The sequence below is a fragment of the Micropterus salmoides genome, unplaced genomic scaffold, assembly GCF_014851395.1.
Source record: "Micropterus salmoides isolate LMB-PRFRI ecotype aquatic unplaced genomic scaffold, ASM1485139v1 Ms_hic_scaffold_6, whole genome shotgun sequence".
Classification (NCBI taxonomy): Eukaryota; Metazoa; Chordata; class Actinopteri; order Centrarchiformes; family Centrarchidae; genus Micropterus; species Micropterus salmoides.
Genome location: NW_024044348.1, coordinates 23,629,072 through 23,652,886, shown reverse-complemented (window position 1 = coordinate 23,652,886; position 23,815 = coordinate 23,629,072). Strand labels below are relative to the sequence as shown.

The window sequence follows — 23,815 nt, the reverse complement described above, 5'->3', positions numbered from 1 at the left end:
CACACACACACACACACACACACACACACACACACACACACACACACACAATGTATTCAGTGGTGAGCGAGACCCTTACTAAGTGCTTATTAATATTGTATGGTTAAATGGGAAATGTTAACATGTTTTCAATTACCTTGGCAGCCTAATGAAATATTAAAAAAATAAGAGAGCTTTTGTTTTACAATAATACTAAGAAAGGGTAAACATGAAATTAATAACATCTTTTTTTAAGGGAATGAGACATGTCTTTGCCGAAGTCATAGTTTGTAGATTTAGGCAGATATCCCTGTTTAAAGCACATGTACAAACATCCTGCAAATATGTGGTTTAGCTTCATTTCAGAACCACTTCAATTAAACAGTTAAATCATGCCCAATGTATGTGCTGTTAAGTATGATTCAGTCCTCTGCCCACTCTCTGCCATTAGCAGTTCCACAGAGACACAGCTTTTCTCACTGCTCACACAATGCTGATCCTACAATGCTGCACAGCTACAGCCAACACACTGTAAGTCCCAGATGACAAGGGCGTCAGTTATAAAACAGGAAAATGTATGTAGAGATGAAGCACGTATAATTGCAAAGTGTTTTTTCCACAGAAACACACCTTTTAAATATTGGGTCTGAGCCTGATTATATCAGCCTGATTACAAATGACCACTCCTTAAAATAAAATTTTAAATAAATACCAGCTTTATTCACAAATGATTGAAAACAAAGTAACGTGGGGTATAAACAAGGTGAATGAGTCAATCAGAGTCTGAGTCACTCTGAGTTTTAATGATCCGTCTGGTTGGGCTTTCAGTGAGGGTCCCAAAACTATGTGGCGGCCAGAGCTGTATAGGACAAAAGGCACAGAGGAACAATGGGTTAAAAGAGAGATTAGACTCACATAATAACAAAATAATAGACTGTGTAACTCCATTACGTACAACACTTCACGCACTTCTTGGACATATTTGCTAATATGGCTTTTAATGATGTGTTTGATTTCATAGAAGATCTTGTTATTTCATCAGTTGCCGTAATAGGGCCTCCAGTGGAGTGCCGCCGTCCAATCAGATGGACAGAAGGTTGGCTGACCTGTTTCCAGGGTCGTGGTTGCTATGACATCCAGTGAGATGACAACACAGCAGAATGGAAAGCTAGACAATATGTTGTCCAGGCTTCGGTCAATCGAGACACACTTGCTTTGAACTTCCAACTGACTCACATCTCTGAAATTGTACTTAATGTGGCCATATAATAAAAAAAACTAATGAAGAAGAAAAACATTATAGATGGCTCGACCACAAGCTCAACATCTAACACTTTTAGAACCTATATATGAGAGGTAAAATCAAAAGTAGTTTTGGAAAAGAACACATTTCTTATTAAAAAAAAAAAACAATATGACAAACAGTACACCTTCCCTGTTACCTTTAAACAAACACGCCCTCGGATGAGGGCATAGGGAATTGGGCCATAGCTCCTTGAGTCAGTGGAATTCCTAAGGTTATCCCCTTCTAGCCATACATGGCCTTTCGGAACCTAAAAACATCACACACATACACACACACACACACACACACACACGCAAAGATGGCAAAAAATGATTAAGAGGTTGACCGTTTTACCCCCCTGCCACACAACAAAGGAATCAAATAGAAAGTGAATCTCTGAAATTACAGTACTACATAACTTTAACATGTAAAAGTGAGTTAACATATAATGTAGTGAGAATCTACATTAACCCCGCCCCCTACCCCCAATGAGTCGCATAAGCTATCCCTCCCTCCTCGGCCTATCTCAACGTCAACCTTCCTGTCCCTCTTTAACCCCAAACCATCTTAAGAGAGGGGTCATGGGTAACGGGCAGGGTTGGGAGGGATTTAGAAGAACTTCAAACGGGGTCATTAGGCTGTTGGCTGAGTTCTGCGCCCCGTCTTACCAAGGGAGAGCTAAGCAAGGGAGGGACCAGAGAGAGAGAGAGAGAGAGAGAGAGAGAGAGAGAGAGAGAGAGAGAGAGAGAGAGAGAGAGAGAGAGAGAGAGAGAGAGAGAGAGAGAGAGAGAGAGAGAGAGAGAGAGAGAGAGAGAGAGAGAGAGAGAGAGAGAGAGAGCGCTAAACTGCGGCTAGCAGCAGTGTCCAAGGGTCTCCACCGCGGTCCGACCTGCCAGTGGGGCGGTCATCCATGCGGGCTCTAATTCACAGTGACACCAATTATGATTAATCTCATCACTTTAGGAGAGTAGGCTTGTCAAGGCCCTAATTAAGTGCGCTGTCCCCCCTATATGTGCAGACAGGATCAACAACACATTATATTGTCATAATGGGCATCACAATCCACGAGTCTATTTTTGTGTTGCCTAACTTTTTTAACGGCAAAAAGTCCTCTGGAGGAAAGAGAATAACATGAATGAAGAAACAGATTATTATCCACACTGAAGCGACGTCATGTCTTCGCCTCTGCCTCGTGTTCCTTATTCCTATATCACCCGGCTCTCTGATTAGAGTCTTCAGTCCAACTGTGAGATGCAGGGTTTTGTTTCATATTCGATAATTGAGACAGATGATGTGACATAATCACGAGCCAGTGACATGTTGACCTAACATGAGGTAAACAACTCACTGAATAACGACGACACAAATGAATATCATTAAAGGAGTCATCTGAGAACCATATGTCAGCATGCTGGATTCCCACCATTACACCTCATTAACATGGTAACATATGCTGGCTCCCAAGCACAGGAAAAAGAAACACCACCGTTTGTCATCTGCCAAACCAGAACCCTGTTTCTCCTCATCTTCTATTAAAAAACATAATTTTCATTGTGCTCATCCTAAATAAGTAGAAGATTGATAAAGACATTTTGTCTGTCAAGAACTGACAAGCCCTGCATATGCAAAGTTACTTTCTTAAAAAGGTAGAAGCTTTTCTTGACATCACTTCTATTCAGGATCCAACCCGAGCAAAACTACTACCACTAAGGTCAATCAATCTGATCGACAACAGCAAAAGTAACCTCTTTCATTTAGAATCCCATAAAACATGTGACCTCATAGAGAAACCCAAACCTGAGTAAAGACAAAAGTGCTATTAAAGTGCTAAAGGATCAACCGGGCAGTATTTCAGAAAAGTGAGAAAGTTGTCTGAAACGTGACCTGCTGTACTGTGGCCAGAACGAGGACAAAAGCTTATGCATATCACCTTGCAAGTCGCAGGTGTGTGAACAATGACAAAAACAAAGAACACCCCCCCATATTAAGTCAAAGCAAACCTCTAAATTAAAACTAGGTTAATGCAAAGCAGCTGCAGATAATGAACCATCCTTGACTCTGCTTTTTTTCGACTGCTGTTTCGAGCACCTGTAAATTACTGCCATAAAAGCACGAACATTACTTGATTTTTTTTGCATGTTGTGTTTAGGACATTTCTCTGCAGACAGAGTGGTGTGGAGATACCAAAGTCATTTGTCATTTTAGCACATAAACAGTATCAACATGTGATGAAACAGATGTTGTTTCCCATCACATGTCTTTCCAAAGGTCCTGGCGGGCCCAACACAGAGTTGTAGAATTTAGATTCAGATGTGGAGTCACTTTGATCAGCTCTGCCAGCGGCTCTGGCGTGATGGATGGCAGGAATTGCGCACGTCCTGCGGTTGTAGGCTGGGTCGACACGACGCATTGTGTACCTGTCAGAGACGTGTCGAGAAGCAGTGAAACTGGAGCTCTCCTCTCTGTGGAGGTGTGTTGTTTAACAGCCACACCATTACAGTGCTCATTATGTTAACATGATTGAGGTGGTGAATTATGTTCAACTTAAATACATACAGGCTTACAGAGGTCATCTTTCAGCATATTACTCTGTCTATCTTTACTGCAAAGAACAGAACGTATGGGGACATTTCATCTCTCTCTCTGTCACCCTCTCTCTCTCGCCCTTTTTGCTATAATATTAGGGATCAAGTGTCATTGTTTTGACACAATAGCTCAGACACAGAAATGATTCCTAAAAGGTGACAGCGCAATTAGTCGGCTGTTGGATCTCTGAGGGTGGAGAGGACCTGCCTGTCTGTCAGAACAAAAAACGAGGTGATGACAGGGTCTAACATGGCCTTCCAAAATTCATCTTTACAGGTCCACCCATAATGCCTCATACCATCTTAATCGTCACACACAAACACATACATCCTCTGGGGGGGAAAAACTCCCTGAGGGAGCCCAAACCTTTATGTGAACAGCGGGTATTTTCTCAGTTATATCAAATGCTGTCAGATAAAGCCAGTGATTTTGCTCCTGGGAGTTAAAAAGATTAACACAGGAAAGCATATATATTAGGCCACATGATATACAGAAATGCTTAGTGACAATCAGCTTTGCAAAGACTAGCATAGTGGATATTTCAAGCCTTTCACCTGCTTTGTGTGTGAAGCTGAAATTGTGTTAGCTTAAAGTAGCAAAGTAATACAAATACACATGCAATTTTTCCTATATTTTTCAAGATGCAGGCAACCAAAAGTAAGGCAAAAGCTCACTTGCTTATGCCTATAAATGCAGTGTGAAATGAAGGAATTGTCCCACCCTGAAAATAAGTATCTTTTAGTATTTTTTTTGGTCTTCACCTCTCTATTCCTGCTGTGAGCTCAACTACTGTATAACAAAGAAAATCCAGGTACATTGCCTGTGCTAGTGAACGAAGAGTTTCCAGCTCTTATGTTGGAATGTTACAAATGTCACTTTCAGTCCTGCATTATTTTACTGTGTTCAAAAAATAATAATCATTTGATCAAATAATATGAATACCAGTAGCATGTAGGGTTGTAACCAATTTCATGTGTCATTGAAATACAACGCCACAGTGCCAGGAATCAATACTTTTTCAGATTAGAAAGTTTTACATTTTTAAAAATAAGGAGTATTTCAGCAGCATGCGTGGTGACAAACAATAGTCAACAGCCTGATGTGGTGATAATATATACACAACACAGCGGGAAAAAAAATTTGTCAATTAATCAAATTATTGTTTATTTTGACAGAAAATTAATCTGCGGCAATTTTGATAATGGGCTTATCGTTTCAGGTGTTAAACCAAGCAAAAAATGCCAAACATCATATGTTTCTAGCTTGTCAAATGGGATGATTTGCTGTTTTTCTTTGCTTAACATCATTGTAACCTAAGTTTCTGTGAGGTTTGGATTGTTGGTTAGAAAACACTAACCCCGTGGGCTCCTAGAAGTTGTGCATTTTTTGCCCAGTGTTTGATTACTCAAGAAAACAACAGCAACAGATTGATTGATGCTGATTGGTAAATGCAGCACTATTTTAAACCAAACCACATTGAACTGTTTGATTCGCCGCATGCATTGACTGAACAAAGGCCTTGTATTAATCTTTATAAATAGATATCTGCATATGAATGCAGAGTCTGTAGGCAAAGGACAAGAATTTGGTAAACAAAGCTGTTTGTAGTCCAACTGTAGTGTGAGTAGTATTGACCAATAATGTCAGAGCAGGCTTTGGTTGCATGCAGTTAAACAGTTCGGGTGAAGAACAAAGAGGCAGAACACATGACCAAAATGCTATCATCTGCTGATGAATTAGCTTTTTATCAATTAGCTTTTAAAAATGTATCTGCATTCAAATCATTGTCAAACAATAGCCAATGGGTTCTGAGATTGCTAATTGGACACAATTACCACAAAAAATTGGCCTTTAGCCGCAGAGGCTAAATCGGTGTCAGGCTATAGACGATTGCTTCCGAGATTGTGCTTGTATTAAATTATGCAATATTATACTGTTTTTTTTAAACCTCAAAGTTGAAATTTGAGTCAAGTTGCCAGAGTACACACAGACAAAAAGAGTGATAACCTGCTACGATCTATGGTTAAAGACATAATGCATAAATGTGTTTCGTTTAGAACGTCATAAAAGAGGCTCACATTGTTGCAAAATTAGCCCTTTAAAATAAGTTTCAGACACCCTGATTTAAGGACTCCTACTACTTACTTACCATGTGTATAATTAATGGAATTAACTGAATATAGAAAACAGATGAATAAATGAACAGTTTTTTAGATATACAAAGTGACCTGAAACATACTACATGTCCACCAGGTAGACTGTCATCAATTGATTAGTTTAGCTAGCTGTGAGATATGAGTAGATGAAAGTGAAGGAGCATCCAAAATGAATGGAAGCCAATAACTTTTATCCTAAACTTGATGGACAGACTAAAATATAGTAGCCGTCCACCTGGTGGCACGTTTAAAAATGGCTCAAACTGAAACATCTGTCACTACATCCTGAGATCATGAATCATAAAGAAATTATGTCACCTATTACCTAGTTCAGCTTCAGCTCCACTTAGTTCATGTGGAGGTGAAGCTAGTAGAAGAGGAAACATCTTTACTTCCTATTTTTATATTTTGAATGACACTTAAAGGCTTGGCCTTATGCTATGTTTCACTGAACTCATTCAATAGTCATATATATATATGCCAATACTCTATAAAATACACAAGAAATTCAGAAATGTGCAACATAAACGTAACCTTTGGTTTGCAGATGTAAGTGCACGCACACAAACACACACACACCTACGCCCACCCATCAGTCTGTCCATTCGGCTGGCACTAACTCTAACAGGCTTCAGAGAGATTGCAGGCCTGAGCTATGGGCGTTGGGGAGAGTAGTAATAGAAAAGCAATGACAGTGGTTTCAGCAGCAGAACCCCTGCTCACTCTCTGGTTTTATCACTGTTCTGAGGAAATATAGGTGTTGTCAAAAACTGATATTTTGACCAATGACACAAAATGGAAGTGTACGGTCTCAAATGTAAACAACTATGATAGTATATAGACTGCAGTACACACACAAAGAAAACCAAAAACTGAGAGATGGTTTTGCATTATGCATAGGGATTCTGTCAAACTATCAAGTGTTTTGTTGTAAACGCATTCCTCATTCATTCATTCATTCATTGTTGATTTTACTGTTTTTAAAACCTTTTTTCTTCCAAAGAGACTGTAGATTTTGGAAGCTAAACAGTAAAACTGCCATCTGGAACCATCTTTGGTAAAGCAGGTAATCACATGATATATAAGAAGAGCATCTGAAAAGCACAAACGAACATGAGCTTGTATGACTTAGACATACTCACATATGTGTGGGTCTTGAACAGATCTGATGGGGAACTTGTGCAGACCTTGTCACCCTCCAATCCAATTACCCTTTTACAGATGTTCATATGTGGGTCAAATGGGCTCTTTGCAATTACTATATCACCCCTGAAACAAAAATATAAACATAATCACTTCATTTGTAACAACTGAGGATGCATACATTCACAGAAAATGAAAAATATCTGGTGTTATCTATGATGGATATTTGTAGGACACTGCCATTTTTTCTTTTACTCCTTTGAATAAAAAAAAAAAAAGTAAATTGTGATCTGTTTATTTCAACATGGTAAATATGTCCACTTTTCGCCTACTGCATATGAATCCACAGACTGGAACCCACTTTTGTATTTTGCAAAGCTGACGACTCATCCGTTCAGAGAAGACAATATCATGGTTGACAATGGTGGGCTCCATGGATGGACCAGAACACTGAAGCAAAACAACACAACCCCCCCCCACACACACACACAATTATTTCTTGTGCATAGATGAGTAAATATAAATAAAAATAAAAATATTTCATTCAGTCGATAAATCCAGTAATCGTAATAATACAAACCACAACAACTTCTCCAATGTATTCGAAGGCACAATGTGCGATGCACCCATACTGGACGGTGTAGCCTATAAACCCCAAGGTCTTCACCAGCACACTGCGGAACATTTCCACCTACAGCATAAAACACAACCATAGGTTATGATGCAATGTACACAGTGATCAAATGTTCTGTACATACAGTGGTGAGGAAATAATTCTGTGCCTGATCCATTTATGGTAGGCTTATGTCCTTCATAGGATTTCTGAAAACAAAAGCTGTTTGGGGTTTAATTTTTAAAGGTGTGGACAAGGTTGTCACAGTTGGCCTACTGCTAAGATGGCACATTCCCTGGTGTTTCATTCTCAGTGGCTGAGCGGCCAGTTCACAGCAGAAAACTGCCCTGAACTTTGATCCTGTGTAGGATGGACCAATCAACACCTTGCGCTAAGGTGATGGACAAACACAGAAGCTGTGACACATCCAGCCAAGCAGCTCCGCGCCGTCTGCAGCTAGTCCCTGACACTGTGTTGCCTTCACTACCAACACAATCATTAGAGCAGTTATCAACTTCTGTCAGCACCATAGAAACACAAAGACACCCCCAGCACCCTCCCACCCGCCCTGCAAACACAAGCAAGAACACTATCCGTGTGTCTTCTGAGCAAACATCCCAGCCACACTCAGGTTATTGACTTTTACACACAGTGCAACCTGTTGGATGGACAGAAGAAAGTAAGTCAATCTTTACACACTGTCCTGCACAGAGTGTACGCAGGCCCACCTGCGCGCGCACACACGAACGCACAGACACACACACATATACAGTAAACAAACAGATTGAAAATGTATGTTTAGAAAAGAATAGATACAGCTTGGCTTAGAGGTTAGTCTGTACTTCAAACATTTTTAGCTCAGGCCGCTGTCCTGCCACTCCACCAGAGGGTAAAGAAATCTTTTTCTCAGTCTCCTCTATTGCTTCTGTCTCTTTCCCTCTTTCTCTCTCCATGTCTTCTCTCCCTCCCAGGGTATTATTAACCAAAGTAAGCAGAGCGGAAACCAAAGCCCCAAATCCTCAGAGCTCTGGGAATGACTTCCCAAAGATGGACACGGATTAGACCCCCAATTTCTCCCTTGCCCCACCACCTCCATCCCCCTTTCTCCCCAGGTCCCCAACAGACCGGGTGTCAGGTGGCTCTCCCAGTATTGCCAAAGGTGTTACCCCTAATCCCATTACCCCCTGCCTCTCTCTCTCTCTCACACACACACATACAAACACACACACACACACACACACACACACACACACACACACACTGCATTCATGCCAACTATATTCCACCTATTAAACCTTCTATCTATTCTTTCATCCCTAGCATGGTTTGTCTCTTTGGCCCAATCACCGTTGTCTCTGATCCAAAAACACCAACTCCATCCTTTTACCTCCTTGTGTGCTGCTACTCTCTCTCTTCCCTGATCACCCCTGGCAACCCTCTGCTTACTGCCGCCACTGTGAAAGGCAGTGCCCGGGCAGGTGAAGGGGGACAGATACGCTCAGCACAGGGTCCAAATGACGTGCCCCTTTCCAGTCACAGCCTGCTCTGGTCTCTTGTTCTATTCCACAGAAACTATAAACTCAGTCCTGCCACAGATGGTACAATACCACCTCTGGCCCTATAATTCCTCTGTTGGGAAGCAAGCGGTCCAAAGGTTAATGTGAATATCAGGTCTGCACTAAGGCGACATGTTCAGCTCTATTTGTCTTGCTCTCAGCTTCCTCCACCAGCATCTCGCGTCATTGTGGCACTGTAATGCACTCTTTGACATGATCTCACATGTGCTCTTCCTTCTGCTAGGCTGGGGATCAGGAATCTCTTTGCTAGCACTCATTCGCAAAGCGCAGTGGATGGCCTCCCTTACAGCTGCCCTCATATCTTGGTTTCAGCTCCCCCCTCCATTCCAGCGTGCATTCATCATAGGTAGGGATTAAGGGACTTTGCATAACAAGATCACACAGCCAGTGACTGATATCAAGAGAGTCCATATGCAGCCGCCTGGTTTTCTGAGGCACCCTCTGTCATTGATAGTTGGTGCCTGTGTGTGTCCGTGTTTGGTGTGAATGTGCACAGACAATGGCATTACCTATGTGTTTCATAGAAAGTGTATATAAAGTGACTCCTTTGGGAATCAGAATTAGGTGGACATCCACAGAGACCTCTGATTGGATCTCTATTACCTCTAATTCCCCTGAGCAAAGAGTCAGGCAACCCACACTATCTCTTGCCCCCTAATACCCAGCGCATGTGTGTGTTGGGGTAGTATCAACATTAATTGAATGCTGTATTACAGCTGTAAATTAACACAAAGTCTCCCTGTTAATCCAGGATTACACGCCAAACATGTTCATGGGAAAACAAAGAAAGTCAGTGCAGCCCTCTCCGCAGAACCATCTGTGGCCACCGGCCTCCCGTGGTGACAGCACAGCGCTACAGTGGGGAAAAGAGGGGGATCCCAAATGAATAGCTGCCGATGGAAACATCTCATTGTGTGTTTAACTCTGTGATCCTCTTACTGAGGGAGCCCCGTTCACTCAGGGCAGAGCCATCGCAAGCAGATGAATGGGGGGGGGGGAAAGCACAAAGTGCAGCCCATTATGGTGTCCACCCAACTGTCAAAAGTATTTTGAGTGTACAATTTGAGACACTGCAAAAATAAAATGTGAACGAGGTAGAATAAAGAGGCTTCCTGAACGTCGCTATGACAGATGCATCAGCGACAAAATGGAAAGAGTCTCTCAAAAATTGATAAGTTGTTATTGTTCTTTCATACCATCAAATGGGCCGCTTCCACAAGATGAAACGACCTTGCCAATATTCTAATGTTTAAGGAAATAGTCATATAATCAAGACTGGTGGCCAATGCATGAACACGACATTTCTTAAAAAGGTTGTTATTTAAAGATAACTATCGCTAATGTCATTACAGTTTCTATTAAGAATTATATGAAAACATTTCGTATATTCTAATATACGTTATGAAATAATATACGTAAAAAAACATTCTGATTCAAATTAGCACAACTGTAATACTGATATTTTTCTGTAGAAGTTAGGAGGAGGAAAATAAAGTGAAGTCAATAAAAGCATATCAAAATTGTTAACTAATTAAACACACATTATTGAAGCCATAAGGAAATATTCAAAAAGGAATTACCGCTACTGGTCTCAAGAGATTTGAATCTGCCATTGGCTGAGTAGTGTTAATTGATATACATGGCCAGTCTATTAGAACCACAAAGAGAATCTCAATCCAAACAGCGCATAAGGGCCTTGCAGTGGACTCCTTACACCACTAAATTAGGAAAACATGGGCTGAGAGAGAGCTGGGCAACAGGGGGGCTAAGAGGCTTACAAGCCCCTTGTCAGATATCCTTCTTCTCCCTGAGGATCCCAGATGGAAGGGAGTCTGGAGGAGCAGGCAGCACCAGAGAGGGGACGAATCCCACCTCTGATGTCTTCCTCTGGGCAGCAGAAGGCAGAGGAGGGAGGGGCATTAGTCCTGTTGCGCAGAGCTTGATTTGATCTTAATGTGAGCTATAAAAAAAGAGGAGGTTTGGCAACCTGGGGGGGTCTGTTTCAACTATCAGTCCAATCAGAGATAATCCTGCTGATTTAGACACAGACACCTGGCTGGATGGGGAGTGACAGATGTAAAAGTCCCAGTCAAAGAGTACTATGTCTAGCCCTCATCTTTTCTAGGTCTGCCTTCTATCAGAGGCTTAATTAAAGCAACTGATGTCCATATTGCTCTTTTCATTGTTGCTGATGGCAACACAGCCGTGAAACAGCTGAGCGAGGTTACTATTTGAGGAGATGAGGGTTTAAACCTACAATCAATGGGCCAGCCAGAACAAATAATAGCCAAGTGATATGAATACAACTGCTATGAATTGAAAGGAAGTGTGGGTTGACAGAGTCCCCAGCCAATTACATCGAATGGAAAAATCAGCCACTAAGCCTTATTGTATTGACCACAAGCGAATGTATGGTGCTGGCCTGGTGCTGAGAGAATTGAGAGATCTTATCTTAGTGTTGTATCAGATTCACAAAGATGTTTGTGTTTTGCTCTCATCAGCTCGCAACAAAGCCTGATTTATTTTAACACTAGCTAATGACAGACACCTCCACCTAAAAGCGAGCTTGTGATTTTAAAGAATGTGATTTCCTTTGCCCTCATTCTAAATGAGCATGTTTTGTGTATTTCTTTCATTGTCTGTTTTTTTCCTCTATCCAATAGGTCGAGCTAAATATGGCTCGCTGTATTCCATGCAACATCTGCAAAACAAATCCCAGGAAGTCAAAATAAAGCTATTAAAAATATGGAATGTTGAAAATGGAAAAAGTCCAATCCTTATACAAAATTAACTGTATACTAAACCCATCCTATGTTTATTATACTTGTGCCCTTAGAATATTACTTTACCTTCAATGCTAACAAAACAAATATGGTGCATTGATGATAATCTTACATCCCCGGACACATGAAGTCTACTGCTCTCAGAATTAAACTGACGAAACCAAAACAGTTTGACCAGGAAATGTCTGACATGTTATGACTACTGCCATTATGCAGGTCAATCAGATACAGAGACTGATAAAACTAAAAAAAACACTGCAGAAAAACACACACACATGCACAGATGACACATTGAAAAAGCAGGGAAATTATTTTTGTACAATTAGGCTGCTGTGTTTACACTACCACAAACTGAATTGTGCATCAGGTGACTGTGCAGAGATTGAGGACAAAGCTTCCACAGCAATGTACTCCTACATCCTGCACACTGCACTGGTGAAGCAGGCTCTCCGTCTGAGATGGCGGTCAGTCAGCGCATCTTATTTGTCTCATATAGGCTTTCCACAATGTCCAGTGTTGTCAGTCATGATATATTCCCTTGGTCTCCTGTCAGCACACATAAATCTCAACAGTGCTGTCAAAACAGCAGGACTGCCTCTGCTGAGAGCATTTGTAAAGTGAGCAGTTGGGCTATTGCTTCCTCCAGAGCCTTACAGTATCCTGTGATCTTGCGCTGCCTCTGGCCTCTCTGTGCCACACAAAGCTTTTTTACAGCTGTCTTAAGGATTACACTCGTCAGTCATCCAGTATTAATAGTGGACATAGTAAAAAAGAAACTGGTCTTTCCCCTGCCAGCGGTTTGTCTAATCTGACAAAACACTGAGCTATGTGAAAGAGGTTTCCATCGTCAATAGGCCTTTCTCACAGCAGACATTTTGACTTTTCATAGTAGGAAGCACAGGTGTTATAACGTTCACAATGGCTCCGTTATGTTCAAGTGTCCCATGATGGTGTCACAGCAAGCCACAGTACACACCAGGACCTTGTAATCAAAGCAGCTTAAGGCAATTTATCTATGATCCACCTGAAATAGGTCTATTAGTTGCTGAGCAGAGTGCTGCATTACTACTGTTGCAATACTTGATTTTGTGTTGTAAAAAAGGCTCATATTTGAATGCTAATTTGATATTTTAAGTAATCTTAATAACACATTCTAGATAAAAGAGTGTATTCTGGACAACTCTGAGTAAAACATTATATAGAATGTAATTACTGCACTTAAACACATCTTTTTTTAACAATGATAAAATCTACAATAATTTTGTTGTGGGTTTAAAATAGAACATTTCTGAAAATGTTAGATTTTTCACCATTTTCCTATTCCAAGAAGAGTACAACTGGATCTCAAATGTGCTCCGAGCATTCTTCCTTTCCCCTTTACACCTGCTGAGCCCTCCAAATTGCATGTGATTGGGAAAGTGACACACAGGGATCCTCATTCATTGTTAGCTGAAAATTAGTAATTTACATAGAGCAGCTACCACGGTCATAGGCACATGAAGCAGCTCTAATATGATGTACTTTTATAACTGCAATTTATGAACTATTTATTACATTATATTGCATTACATAAGAACTACCATGACCTAAGGATGCAAGTTAAAGCTGGGGTAGACAACGTTGGAGAAACTAGCAAGAGATTGTTAGATTTTTAGAGTATCCAACTGAAAAAACACTGTCTTCCCTCAGGCCACCCTCAAAACACATTTTTATGTGCAGTGAGTGCACGGATAGGCAGGTAGGCCAGCTGTGCTTATTACAGTTCTGTGACAGCTACAGATGTTGAGAAACTGTGAATTTCACCAAATACAACAAAAATGCTTCTTATGCTTATGTCAATCCAACTTTAATATATTTACATATTCATTTATGTTGTTTGTACAAAGGCAATGTCTTAACAGTGAATAGAATAGAATAAAATAGTGGTGGGAAAAATGATCAATGCAGCTATAGTTGTATACTCTTGCAGCACAGTAGCCTACTATATACAGTATTTTGTCTTTATACTGCAGCCAACATCACAGTATACTTGCCATTTGCCATTATTACACTGGCAACAAGCATTTCTGTTCTTTTTTAAGGTTTGGAACATTAAAAAAACGATTGTAATTTGCTATTTTTTAATTTTTTTTTGCTTTTATATTTAACATTTGCAAAGACTGTCGATCATAAAGGCAAACCTCTAGACTAGTCCACTTTCTTGCAGTTTTGGCTGCTTTACATACAGATGTGAGTAATGTCACTAATTTACATGTTGTTGTTGTTTGTTAAAACGCAGATTCTATGCCCCTTCTTTGGAAAAACAATCCATTATGCACTGTAGCAATTAATGTGGACTGATTCCTGCTTACTGATCATAATTCCCCCATTCATAAATGCACCCTATAATCTCACCCATACAACAAGAGCAGCTTGTTCAACTTATTATTAAACAGTAACTGATTGTAGTTAGCCCTACTCTGATTGCTAAACAAGAAATGGGCTGTCAACGAAGTTGCTGGTTCTGTAAAACAATATCTGGGTTCTGTAATGTTGTGCTATGAACCAACAAGGTCATATCGGCACAAGTGCAGACGTTAGGTGACTTTTAGACATGGTATAGCTGCTGGCCATTGTCAAGAACACATAAACTCACGTTTATGTAAACAGGACAACGGTATAACAAATGACCTCGTAATCAACAGATCTTTACTCACCTACTGAGTGATTCAATGCTCCAACCATGCACTGATGATAACAAATTGAACTTCCTTTTGGCAGCTTGCGCACTCGGCTCTGCAACAATCGCTGCCCTCATTGGTCGAGCACCACCAAAGTCTTCTTTGATTGGACAACGCGCTCCAAAACAATAACAGGCGTTACCACGTTACAAGCAGTATGGCAGCTCCCGTGAACAGTGTGGGTAAACCCTCGGCTGAACGTTCACCGTTCAATATTACAAGTTTTCAGAAGAAAACAAGGAGCAAGTTAATCTCCATACCTGGCACCAGACCTTCGGTTCAAAATGGACAACTCTTAGTTTCGACCGGTGTCACGTCACTCGACTATCTGCTCGGTCAGTCTAACGTTAGCGCTAGCAACAAGGCTAAGGGTGTTTTTCAGCGTAACGTCAGCTCGACACACTGAAGTTAGTTTCAAAATATTAGTGTAATTAATTTCTCAAAGGGGGAAGCTATGGATTTTTTGCAGGATACGAGGTTTGTCACTGTCAGGACAAGACAAACCGGAAGAAAAGAGTGAACCATAACATTAGCATTATGGATACTAGATTTAAATATGCCTGAAATCCTAGACAGATTTCAGGCATATTTAGTCGAAATCTGTTCCTTTAAGGTACTATCATTTTACACTGAATTGTTCGTGGCCCGCGGAAAGGTATTTGTTTTAAGTGTAGCTGATGTCAGAAATCAAATGTAGCATTCTCAAAGCTGTATGAAGCCACCAAGGACCAAAACAGTCCTAAAAAACATTGATAGTCCTGTTTAATTTTAATGCATTTTCGTGTGAAAGTTGTCATTTCACAAACCAAATGTCTTAATAGAATTGGTATGCCATGTTTCAGTATCAAGACTGCCAAAATCCACCTAGCTAATATCAAATGATAAGCTGTTTAGGTTGGTATAATATGAAATAGATCATTCATAACATAAACTTAGAAAGGAAACTGTATCACAACTTGACTCCCTTGGTATGTCATAAGCACAACAAAGGTGTCAAGTTGATAGAGCTGGGCACTGATGAACTTAAGTCTGATGATGAGGACTTTTTCTCTGTAAATGCAGTTATTATGGTTTCTTCAAATATTTTATGAGGAATATCACTTTGGTACTTTGAACTATTATAATGTAAAGACACTAATGTTCTCTGGTAGAGAACACTTTGGATATCTTTAAAATGAGGTAAAACATTGTTCTCCTGGCCTCTTTAGTCCATGACTACCAGCCATATTCTCGCCTGCACTAGCACACAGGAGCAAGGTCTAGCAGAACTCACTAGCATTATGGGTTAAATAAAAATTTTGAATTTAATAAAGCAGTCCGAATCACCAAGGACTGGAATGATCTTAGCTTACAAGTGGTCTCAGGTTTTTACCTGGGTTAGTGATACCTTTGCCATAACCAGTGTGAAAATAAAATATTTGAGACGCCTCTTCAGATATCTAGGTATCACTGACAACATTTACAGTAATATGGTGTCTGTAGTATTTGACTGATATATTATTCAACCCTCGCATATATTATTGTTTTTTTTTTTGTCTTCACAAACAGGTGGTGGGTTAGCAGTCGGAACAGTACTTCTTATAGGTGAGCCTCGCACACTACAACACTGTTTTAATTACAAGTACATTTTTAATAGATACTTAATAAGTCTAAACTATATAATTAGACATTATAACTATATCCGCTGGTGATTAATTTTTCTGGATAATTTCCTAAATTTTTATCAGTTGCCAAACTCTTATGTTATAGTTTTCTTTTATATATAAATGAGGTTAACTTTGAGCAAATAATACATGTCAGGTTACATAGCCTGGGGTGACTAGTGTGTATGTGACTCCATGGTACACAATACACAACAGCAGTTGACTCTTCCTGAACTACAATTAGCCTTTTTGTCTTTAGGCTTCATGAGCAAGTTTGATGTGTTCATCATAGTTCTTAAAGCAATGTTTTAATACCTGAAGCAATGTGCTTTAATTTGCTCTGACGTGTGCCATGGAAAAAATGTTTCAAGTAATGAACTACTGTTACAACAGAAGTTGTTTGAAGTTGGTGTATTGTTGTTCAGAAAGATGCATCATAAGTTAAATACATTAAGCCTGGCAGATGCACATATGCTACTGTTGCCTGTAGCATTATAGCGTTAAGCTTTTTGGCAGCTCATTGTAGCTCTTTTAAGTCAAGATGTTGTACAGATTTTAAATGACACTACATTAATGTATTGCTAAAATGTCACTTAAGCATACTATTTATATACTCATGTCAATATCCAAATCTAATGTACTCCCAAAACTGAATTCAGTAAAACTTTTTAGCATGCCACAGCTAATGATACTGCCTTTCATGTTCTTAGGCTTTTTTGTGGTTAGCGTGTCAGTGTCTAGCAGAATGGCAAATAGACTAATGACCTGAAGGTCTCTAGTTAGAATCCCAGGTGTTCACACTTCCGCTCTGATCCTCAATTGATATGCTCATCTGCAGAAGTTTTCGGGAGTACATTCAAAGCAAGTGCGTTTTCTAGGGACATAAATGTCTCCCACTGTATTATTATTGTTATTATCATTCATCATAGGCTAGGCTATATGCACTGGTAGACAGTAAGGTTAAGGTAGTCTTGTTTCCCCTTGAAGCTGTAATTTGTGTGTAGCCTATACCAACTGATGATATTGCTTTGCCCTTTAATTCACCCCCCCAATCGATGCAGGAGTCAGTGATTATACACTAATGCGTTCTTCCCTTCCATTTTGTGAATCAATGTACGGTTGGTTTCATCTGGTAATGAGAGACACAGTAAAGGTGAAATGCGTGTGTGAGCGCTCTTGTGTTTTTCTGTGAAAGAGCGGTGCGCGCGTGTGTGTGTTTGTGTGTGTGTGTGCCTATGGTGTGTGTGCACACTGTGCTGTCTGTTTTATTGTGTGAGTGGGTGGGGGGTGGCGGGGTGTGTTTGTTTGTGTTTGTTTCAGGCGTTCTTCTCCTACAGTCTGCCCCTTTAGTCGTGATCGCCTGTTTGTGAGACACAGACATAAAATTATCAGACTGGTCGTTGTCTGCCTTTGAAGTGTCTTGAGCTGTCCGTCCTGATTTGTCAACCAGAGGGGGATCAGCCCAGTATGGCTGCTGTCTGAAGATCTCTCATCTCTTGTGTTTTTGTAAGAGAAAGAACAAAGCATCCCTTATTATGTTGACCATGTATGGTTTCAATACATTAAGGGAATGTGTTTTTCCTTTAACGTACCCATAATAATTACTATTAAATGCGGCCTAATTGTTTTACATGTTTAAATATTTCAAAGCTTAGAAGTGCACAGTGAATAAGAATGATCTTAGTTTTTGGCATAGTTTTAATATTTATGTAGAAGGCTGTACCAAATACTTTAAAAGTAGTCTGTCATAATTACCTCTCTAACAAACTAAGCAGGCCTAATAGTTGTAGAAAGTACAACATATTTATACTTAAGAGTAACTACAGGAGATGCAGTGATATTGTATGACAACATGTAAGGAAAAGACATCAACACTGAAGTTACTTAATCACAATTACAAACACTTCTATAAAGGTAGGTTATATTAAGTTGTAGGGCTGTAACTAACAATTATCAATTAATCTGTCAATCATTTTCTCAATTAATCGATTAGTTGTTAGGTCCAGAAAATTGTGAAAAATGTCGATCAGTGTTTCCCAAAGTCCAAGATGACATCCTCAGATGTTTTCTTTTGTGTAACCCAAACATAACTAGTTTACTTTTAAAAAAAAGAAAAAAAAAAAAGAAAATTATTCACATTTGAGAAGTTGAAATCAGAGAATTGTTTCTTTAAAAAAGGACTCAAAGCGATGGCTCAATTATCAAAATAGTTGGCAATTAATTTAATAATTGACAACTTATCCATTAATCGACTGATCATTGCAGCATGCAGTTCAGGTCAGTGCAGATCTTTATTGTCCCACAAGAGGAAAATGTTTTTTGCAGCATAACAACTTAAAAGATGAACATAAAAAAAGATAATAAGGCAACTGAAGACATTAAAAGTGCTGGTACACGCAATACAGAATGCAATAAAATGTTTGTAAAAGCAAGAGACCAAGTCATCTGTCCACAAATGACAGGTGCATCTGTATAAAAACTGCATTTTTTAATGTGTCAAGATATCAGTCTCAAAAAAACTGTCTGGCACCAACAGACTGTACTGATAAAGAGGAACAGTGGTCCCATGTTGAAGCTTAATATGAGATAGAGATATGTCAAACATATACAGTATATGGGGCATGACAGATGCTGATTGTAGCAGTATTTTACAATGGGGATTCAGTTATTTTAAAGCTCAAGTCATTCAATAAGTGTCAATATTTTGTTTACGTGCAGTGTGACCTAAATGAATTTGAACTGCTCAGTATAAATAATAATACTTCATAGACCAAAGATTCATACAAGGGGGAAAACACTCTGACCTAGATATTTTGTCTCCTCCCCCTGCAGCTTTTGCAGATATGATTCAGGATTCTTGCACTCGCTCTCCCCCGTTTGAAGGCATATTAAGCAGAGGCGTTCAGAATAAGCGTTCAGGAAAAAAAAAGGAGGGGGGGGGGGGGGGGGATCATCCCGTGACTGTCCAGAGTGACTGATCTACCTCAAAGATATGACCGTCCCCCACCCCCTGTTGCTCGTATACCCCGCCACCTCCCACACCCTCCCTTACCCCCCCGCCTCAGCAGCCTAATGACTCCTGGAGGTTCCATTTGTAAGGATCCCATAGAAACACAGCCACAATAGGCCCCATCTTGAGAGGGCCCATCTGGGAGTCTTTGTGGGGCCTGCTGAAAGCCACAAAGGCCTGCTGACCTAGAAACCCATCAATAAGAGAACAGGGAGCCCCACCGACAACAAATTGAAGAGCCATGGAATTTCCTGGGCCATCCTAAAGTCCGTAGGTGAGGATATAGACCGGGAACGTGGGAGGGGGGAATTCTCCGGATGTTTGAGGATGACACATCAGGATGTCATTCCCAAACTGTCAGCTGTATGCCCATTACCTTTAACTGTCACCGCTGCCTTTGTCCTTGTGCCCACTGTTTGTCATTGTGTTGAGAGGCCTATAAAATCTTTACAAAATGATGATTGTGACAGGAAGCAGCAGTAACATGCTGGGTAGAGTTATTTGCCCTACTCGAGGGGGGTTTCATGGTGATGATGCAGGCTTTTTTTGTGGGTTTGGGGTGTGGAATGGCCGGGTGGCTGCTTTGTGTGCACAGAGAAAGGCTACCTTTGGGAAAGTATGTCTGATATTTAGAATCGCTCGCCAGTCCATTTAATGCTTGAGACATTCCTCTAAGTGAGACTGTAATGTCATCACTCCAAGCTGAGAATTACCCTCTCCACTTGTGTTTCAAAGTATCTTGTGGAACTTGTATATGCCTTATAGCCTACTTCTATGATAATAAATACACCTGATGTGAATGACACGAGGAAATAATAATAGGAGGATGCTTTTGTCATCAGAATTCACACTAACAGCAGAGAGATTCTACTGAACCAGATGTCAGGGAGCATTTTGAGGACAGGCACTATCTTATCCTACTTCTGCCTCCTCCTGTCAGTTGCTCTGACAGCTAGGGTACCTTTGCGTTCGGGGGGGAAGGGTCAGGTGAATGCTTAAGACAGGTGCCTCCCTCTCACCGCCGCTGCTGGTTTGGGATATGATAGGTGAAAGTGGACAGGAATACTGTTAGGACCTTAACAAGAGAGCTGAAAATGGCATCTCCACTTTGACAGCCAGGTCACACCTATGTTTCTGTGCCATGTTGATTGCTTCTTCATCTGGTCCCTACAAAAGATAGCCCAAATGTGGTCCTTACATCAATTACAGTCGCGAGCTGTGATGTGGCCATGAACTGCTGGATCCGTGGTGTCTGAATGAATGGTCAAAGTGAAACAAGATCCGAGGTTGAGGTTGATATGTTTTTCATAGGGAAGATGTTATACCTATTTTATCACTAAATCCTTTCCTTAGCTCTTGCAGACAATGCTGGCAGCATTGCATTGAATGACAGTTTCTTTGGAGCGTATGTTTATGTGAGTTTTTCATTCGCACTCAAATTCTGATTGTTGTCTGTCGTTTCTTTTGTAGAGGAAGACCGATATGATAGCTACTCTCGTATGATCTTAAAGTACTTCCTGGCAGAGGGAGTGGTGTGTCGACATGAGCTCTTTGTGGCAGCTGCCCAAGATAACCCAGATGACATCTTCCAGGTATGAGAAGAGGTGCCGTCTATTCTGTAAGCTCTTGGGAAGGAAATCTGTTGTTCTGCAAAGTAGAATATTTATTTCCAAGCTACAAGTCTTGACAAACCATCCACAAAGAAGTTAAGATGACCTCAATATGTCTTCTTTAACATCATCCCTGTACAACTGTTGTACAGTCAAGAAGACATTTTTGAAAAAACTTTTGTTTACCTTTTAGTCATAAGAAGATGTTAGAAATATTTTGCCTACTTGTAAAAGTAGTTTTTTTGTCACACTGTATTAATCAGCATTCAGCCTGGTTCAGGCTGGTCAGATGGTGATTTAGCAGATATTATAGGTGCAAAGCTTTCCCCAAGATGTGTCAGGGTCAGCGGGGGTGTCTGAGAGGTCGAGGGTGGCATGGTTGTGGCATTGTTGAAACATTTCCCGATGCATCACTCTGTGAAGAGGACCACAGCCCCAGAAGTTGACTGCCACCCATCATACAGGAGGAGGGCCTCTCTCCCACTGATTGATAGTGGGAGGGGTCACAGCCTCACCCTCTCTTTACATATCAAAGGCTTATTAAGAGAGGGTATTCCCAATGGGGATATATCACATCATTTAGTGTTTTCACAGCCACATTCACAGTATGCTAATCTTCAGATGCTAAGGTTGTACTTTATGCATTACATTAACATGCATACAAGAAACCAACCTTATTGGTAGACATTAGGTTTAAACACGACAGCAATAACTTTGACACAAAAGCCCACCTATACTCAGCTGATGTATCAGATTTCCCTCCCATAGCTACCATGTTTTCAAAAACAAGGCAAGAAAGATTTTTTAGAATTTATTTTACTGGTTTCTCAGTTTTTTTCTTATTGTGCACATCAGTCAGAATTTTGCAAATAGTCCACTCTTCAGCTTTAGAAACTGACAAAGCTTGCATTATTCCAGTTCCACTTTTTGTCAGACTTGGATTTAATTGGATCATTAATTCCTCTGCAATGCTGCCACAGCGGTACTTTTCCTGTCTGAAGGCTTTGTCATGCACATATGCTCTTAAAAAACCCCATTAGAGTTAAACATGGCCAAGAAATCAGGATTCTCCAGGAAAAACTCACTGTTTCATCTGGATTTGTCCTAATTGCTTCAGCACAATTAAAGAAACCAGATTTGCTTTTCATTTACGTAACATATTACAAATCAGGTTACGGTCGAAGTGCATGCACATTATGCACTGATGTATAAGACTGTACTGGCTGTACTTGGAACCACAAGTAGCATGGTATTTCACAATAATAAGGATAATTGAAATGTCTATTTGACCATTCACAGTCAGCATATGTGAATTTATTGTACTCATTGTATCATTTTGTGCAGGAACTCCCAGCTCCCATCTTGGACGATGTTGCTATTCACAAACCATTGGAGCAGCACAGGCTGTCTTGTGAACCTCAGGACAGCTTAGATGCCATGAAGATTGCTTGGCGCTATCAGAATCTTCCAAAAGTTCAGGTAATCAGGTGACTGCATGACGAGTTTATGTTGTACGTTATTATATTGATTAATAATTAATCATATTTGGACTAGAATATACAGTAGAATATGGGTAACTTGTTGATCATGCTACTTTAATTAAAAGTCCCACATGTGTTTCTGTTAATGACAGTATGAGAAAGAACAGCACTGGGTCTCTGGTCTTAGTGGTTTGGCAATTGTCTCCACCACTAAATCCATGAGCTTCTAAACTCCTTTGTGGAGTGAATGAGGCCTCAGCCTCTCCTTTCAGAGCTGGACCAGATTACTCACACTTAGCTGGCAATAGGTAGGCTTTTCACTGGTCCCCAACTCACATATACACACACATACACACACGCCTGCACCCCTGCTTAGCCTGGGAAACAAGAGTACTTTGCAGTCTGTGCAGTGACATGTCTGCTCGCTCAACCCTATGACCCAGACCTGCGGCTCTGTCTTCCCCCAAATCCCTGCCTTTCCCCCTGCTAGGGTCGGCAGCCCTACACTCTTTCTTCCGCTTTGAGAAGAGGTGACCCTCCCCTTCTACTTCTCTCCAGTCCCCCCCCCCCTTCTGTCTATAATCCATATCGCTATGTGGATTAACAGCACACAGTGTGTCCCTGGGGATCCTCTCCTTCTTTCTCTCTCCCTGAAAACTTCTTTATATCTGTGTCCTTTCCTCACCTCTCCCCCTTCCCCTGTAAAATCGTCTTTACAAACCACTAGTAAGCCCCACCAGAGGGATTTGCATCCCAAATTCTCCCCCAGAGTCAACGCTTACTTTCCCCTTACACACACCTCTCCTGGCATAGCCCACTGTGTCGCTCTCCCGATGAAGACATCAGATCAAAGGTGAGGCCATCAGGGCGGGGATGGAACGCTAAGCGGGTTGCCTGGCTCACAAAGAGAAGATGAGCCCCTGACCCCCCTGCTCCGCTGACCCCCTCATCCCGCCAGGAGAGGGACACACCGGGGGCCCTAATCCAGATTAGAAGTAGATTAAGGGCCCCACTAACAATGGAATCCCCGGTTTCACTGAGAGAGAAGAGCTAAAACTCTCTCTTTCAGCTCCAGGAAAACATCCGCCTTCCCCTGCGTCCCCTACACATTTGCTTTCACAGCCAGAAGTGGACATTTATGTGAAGAAATGATTAAGAGTGTGGTCGTAGTGCTTATTTAACTTCTCTGCTGTAGGAATGTTGAGGAATGACCCATAAACAATGCAATT

At 40.8% G+C, this 23,815-nt stretch overlaps 2 protein-coding genes across 2 annotated transcripts in view; one reads left to right on the top strand and one right to left on the bottom strand.

Moving 5' to 3' along the window:
- Positions 1-672: 672 nt before the first annotated feature.
- immp1l (inner mitochondrial membrane peptidase subunit 1) lies at positions 673-14,894 on the bottom strand. The gene is made up of 6 exons (XM_038701292.1): positions 14,819-14,894; positions 7,730-7,840; positions 7,511-7,599; positions 7,149-7,275; positions 1,422-1,532; positions 673-838 (listed from the first exon to the last, which is right to left on the bottom strand). Exons 2-6 carry the CDS (start codon positions 7,832-7,834, stop codon positions 752-754), a joined length of 519 nt encoding a protein of 172 aa, XP_038557220.1. The 5' UTR covers positions 7,835-7,840; positions 14,819-14,894; the 3' UTR covers positions 673-751.
- A 66-nt stretch (positions 14,895-14,960) lies between these two features.
- Positions 14,961-23,815, top strand: part of elp4 (elongator acetyltransferase complex subunit 4) — a 54,874-nt gene continuing 46,019 nt past the window's right edge. The window contains exons 1-4 of the mRNA XM_038701291.1: positions 14,961-15,177; positions 16,391-16,426; positions 20,966-21,087; positions 22,450-22,584. Coding sequence (XP_038557219.1) covers positions 15,000-15,177; positions 16,391-16,426; positions 20,966-21,087; positions 22,450-22,584 — 471 coding nt within the window. The 5' untranslated portion in view covers positions 14,961-14,999. The remainder of the gene's footprint in view (positions 15,178-16,390; positions 16,427-20,965; positions 21,088-22,449; positions 22,585-23,815) is intronic.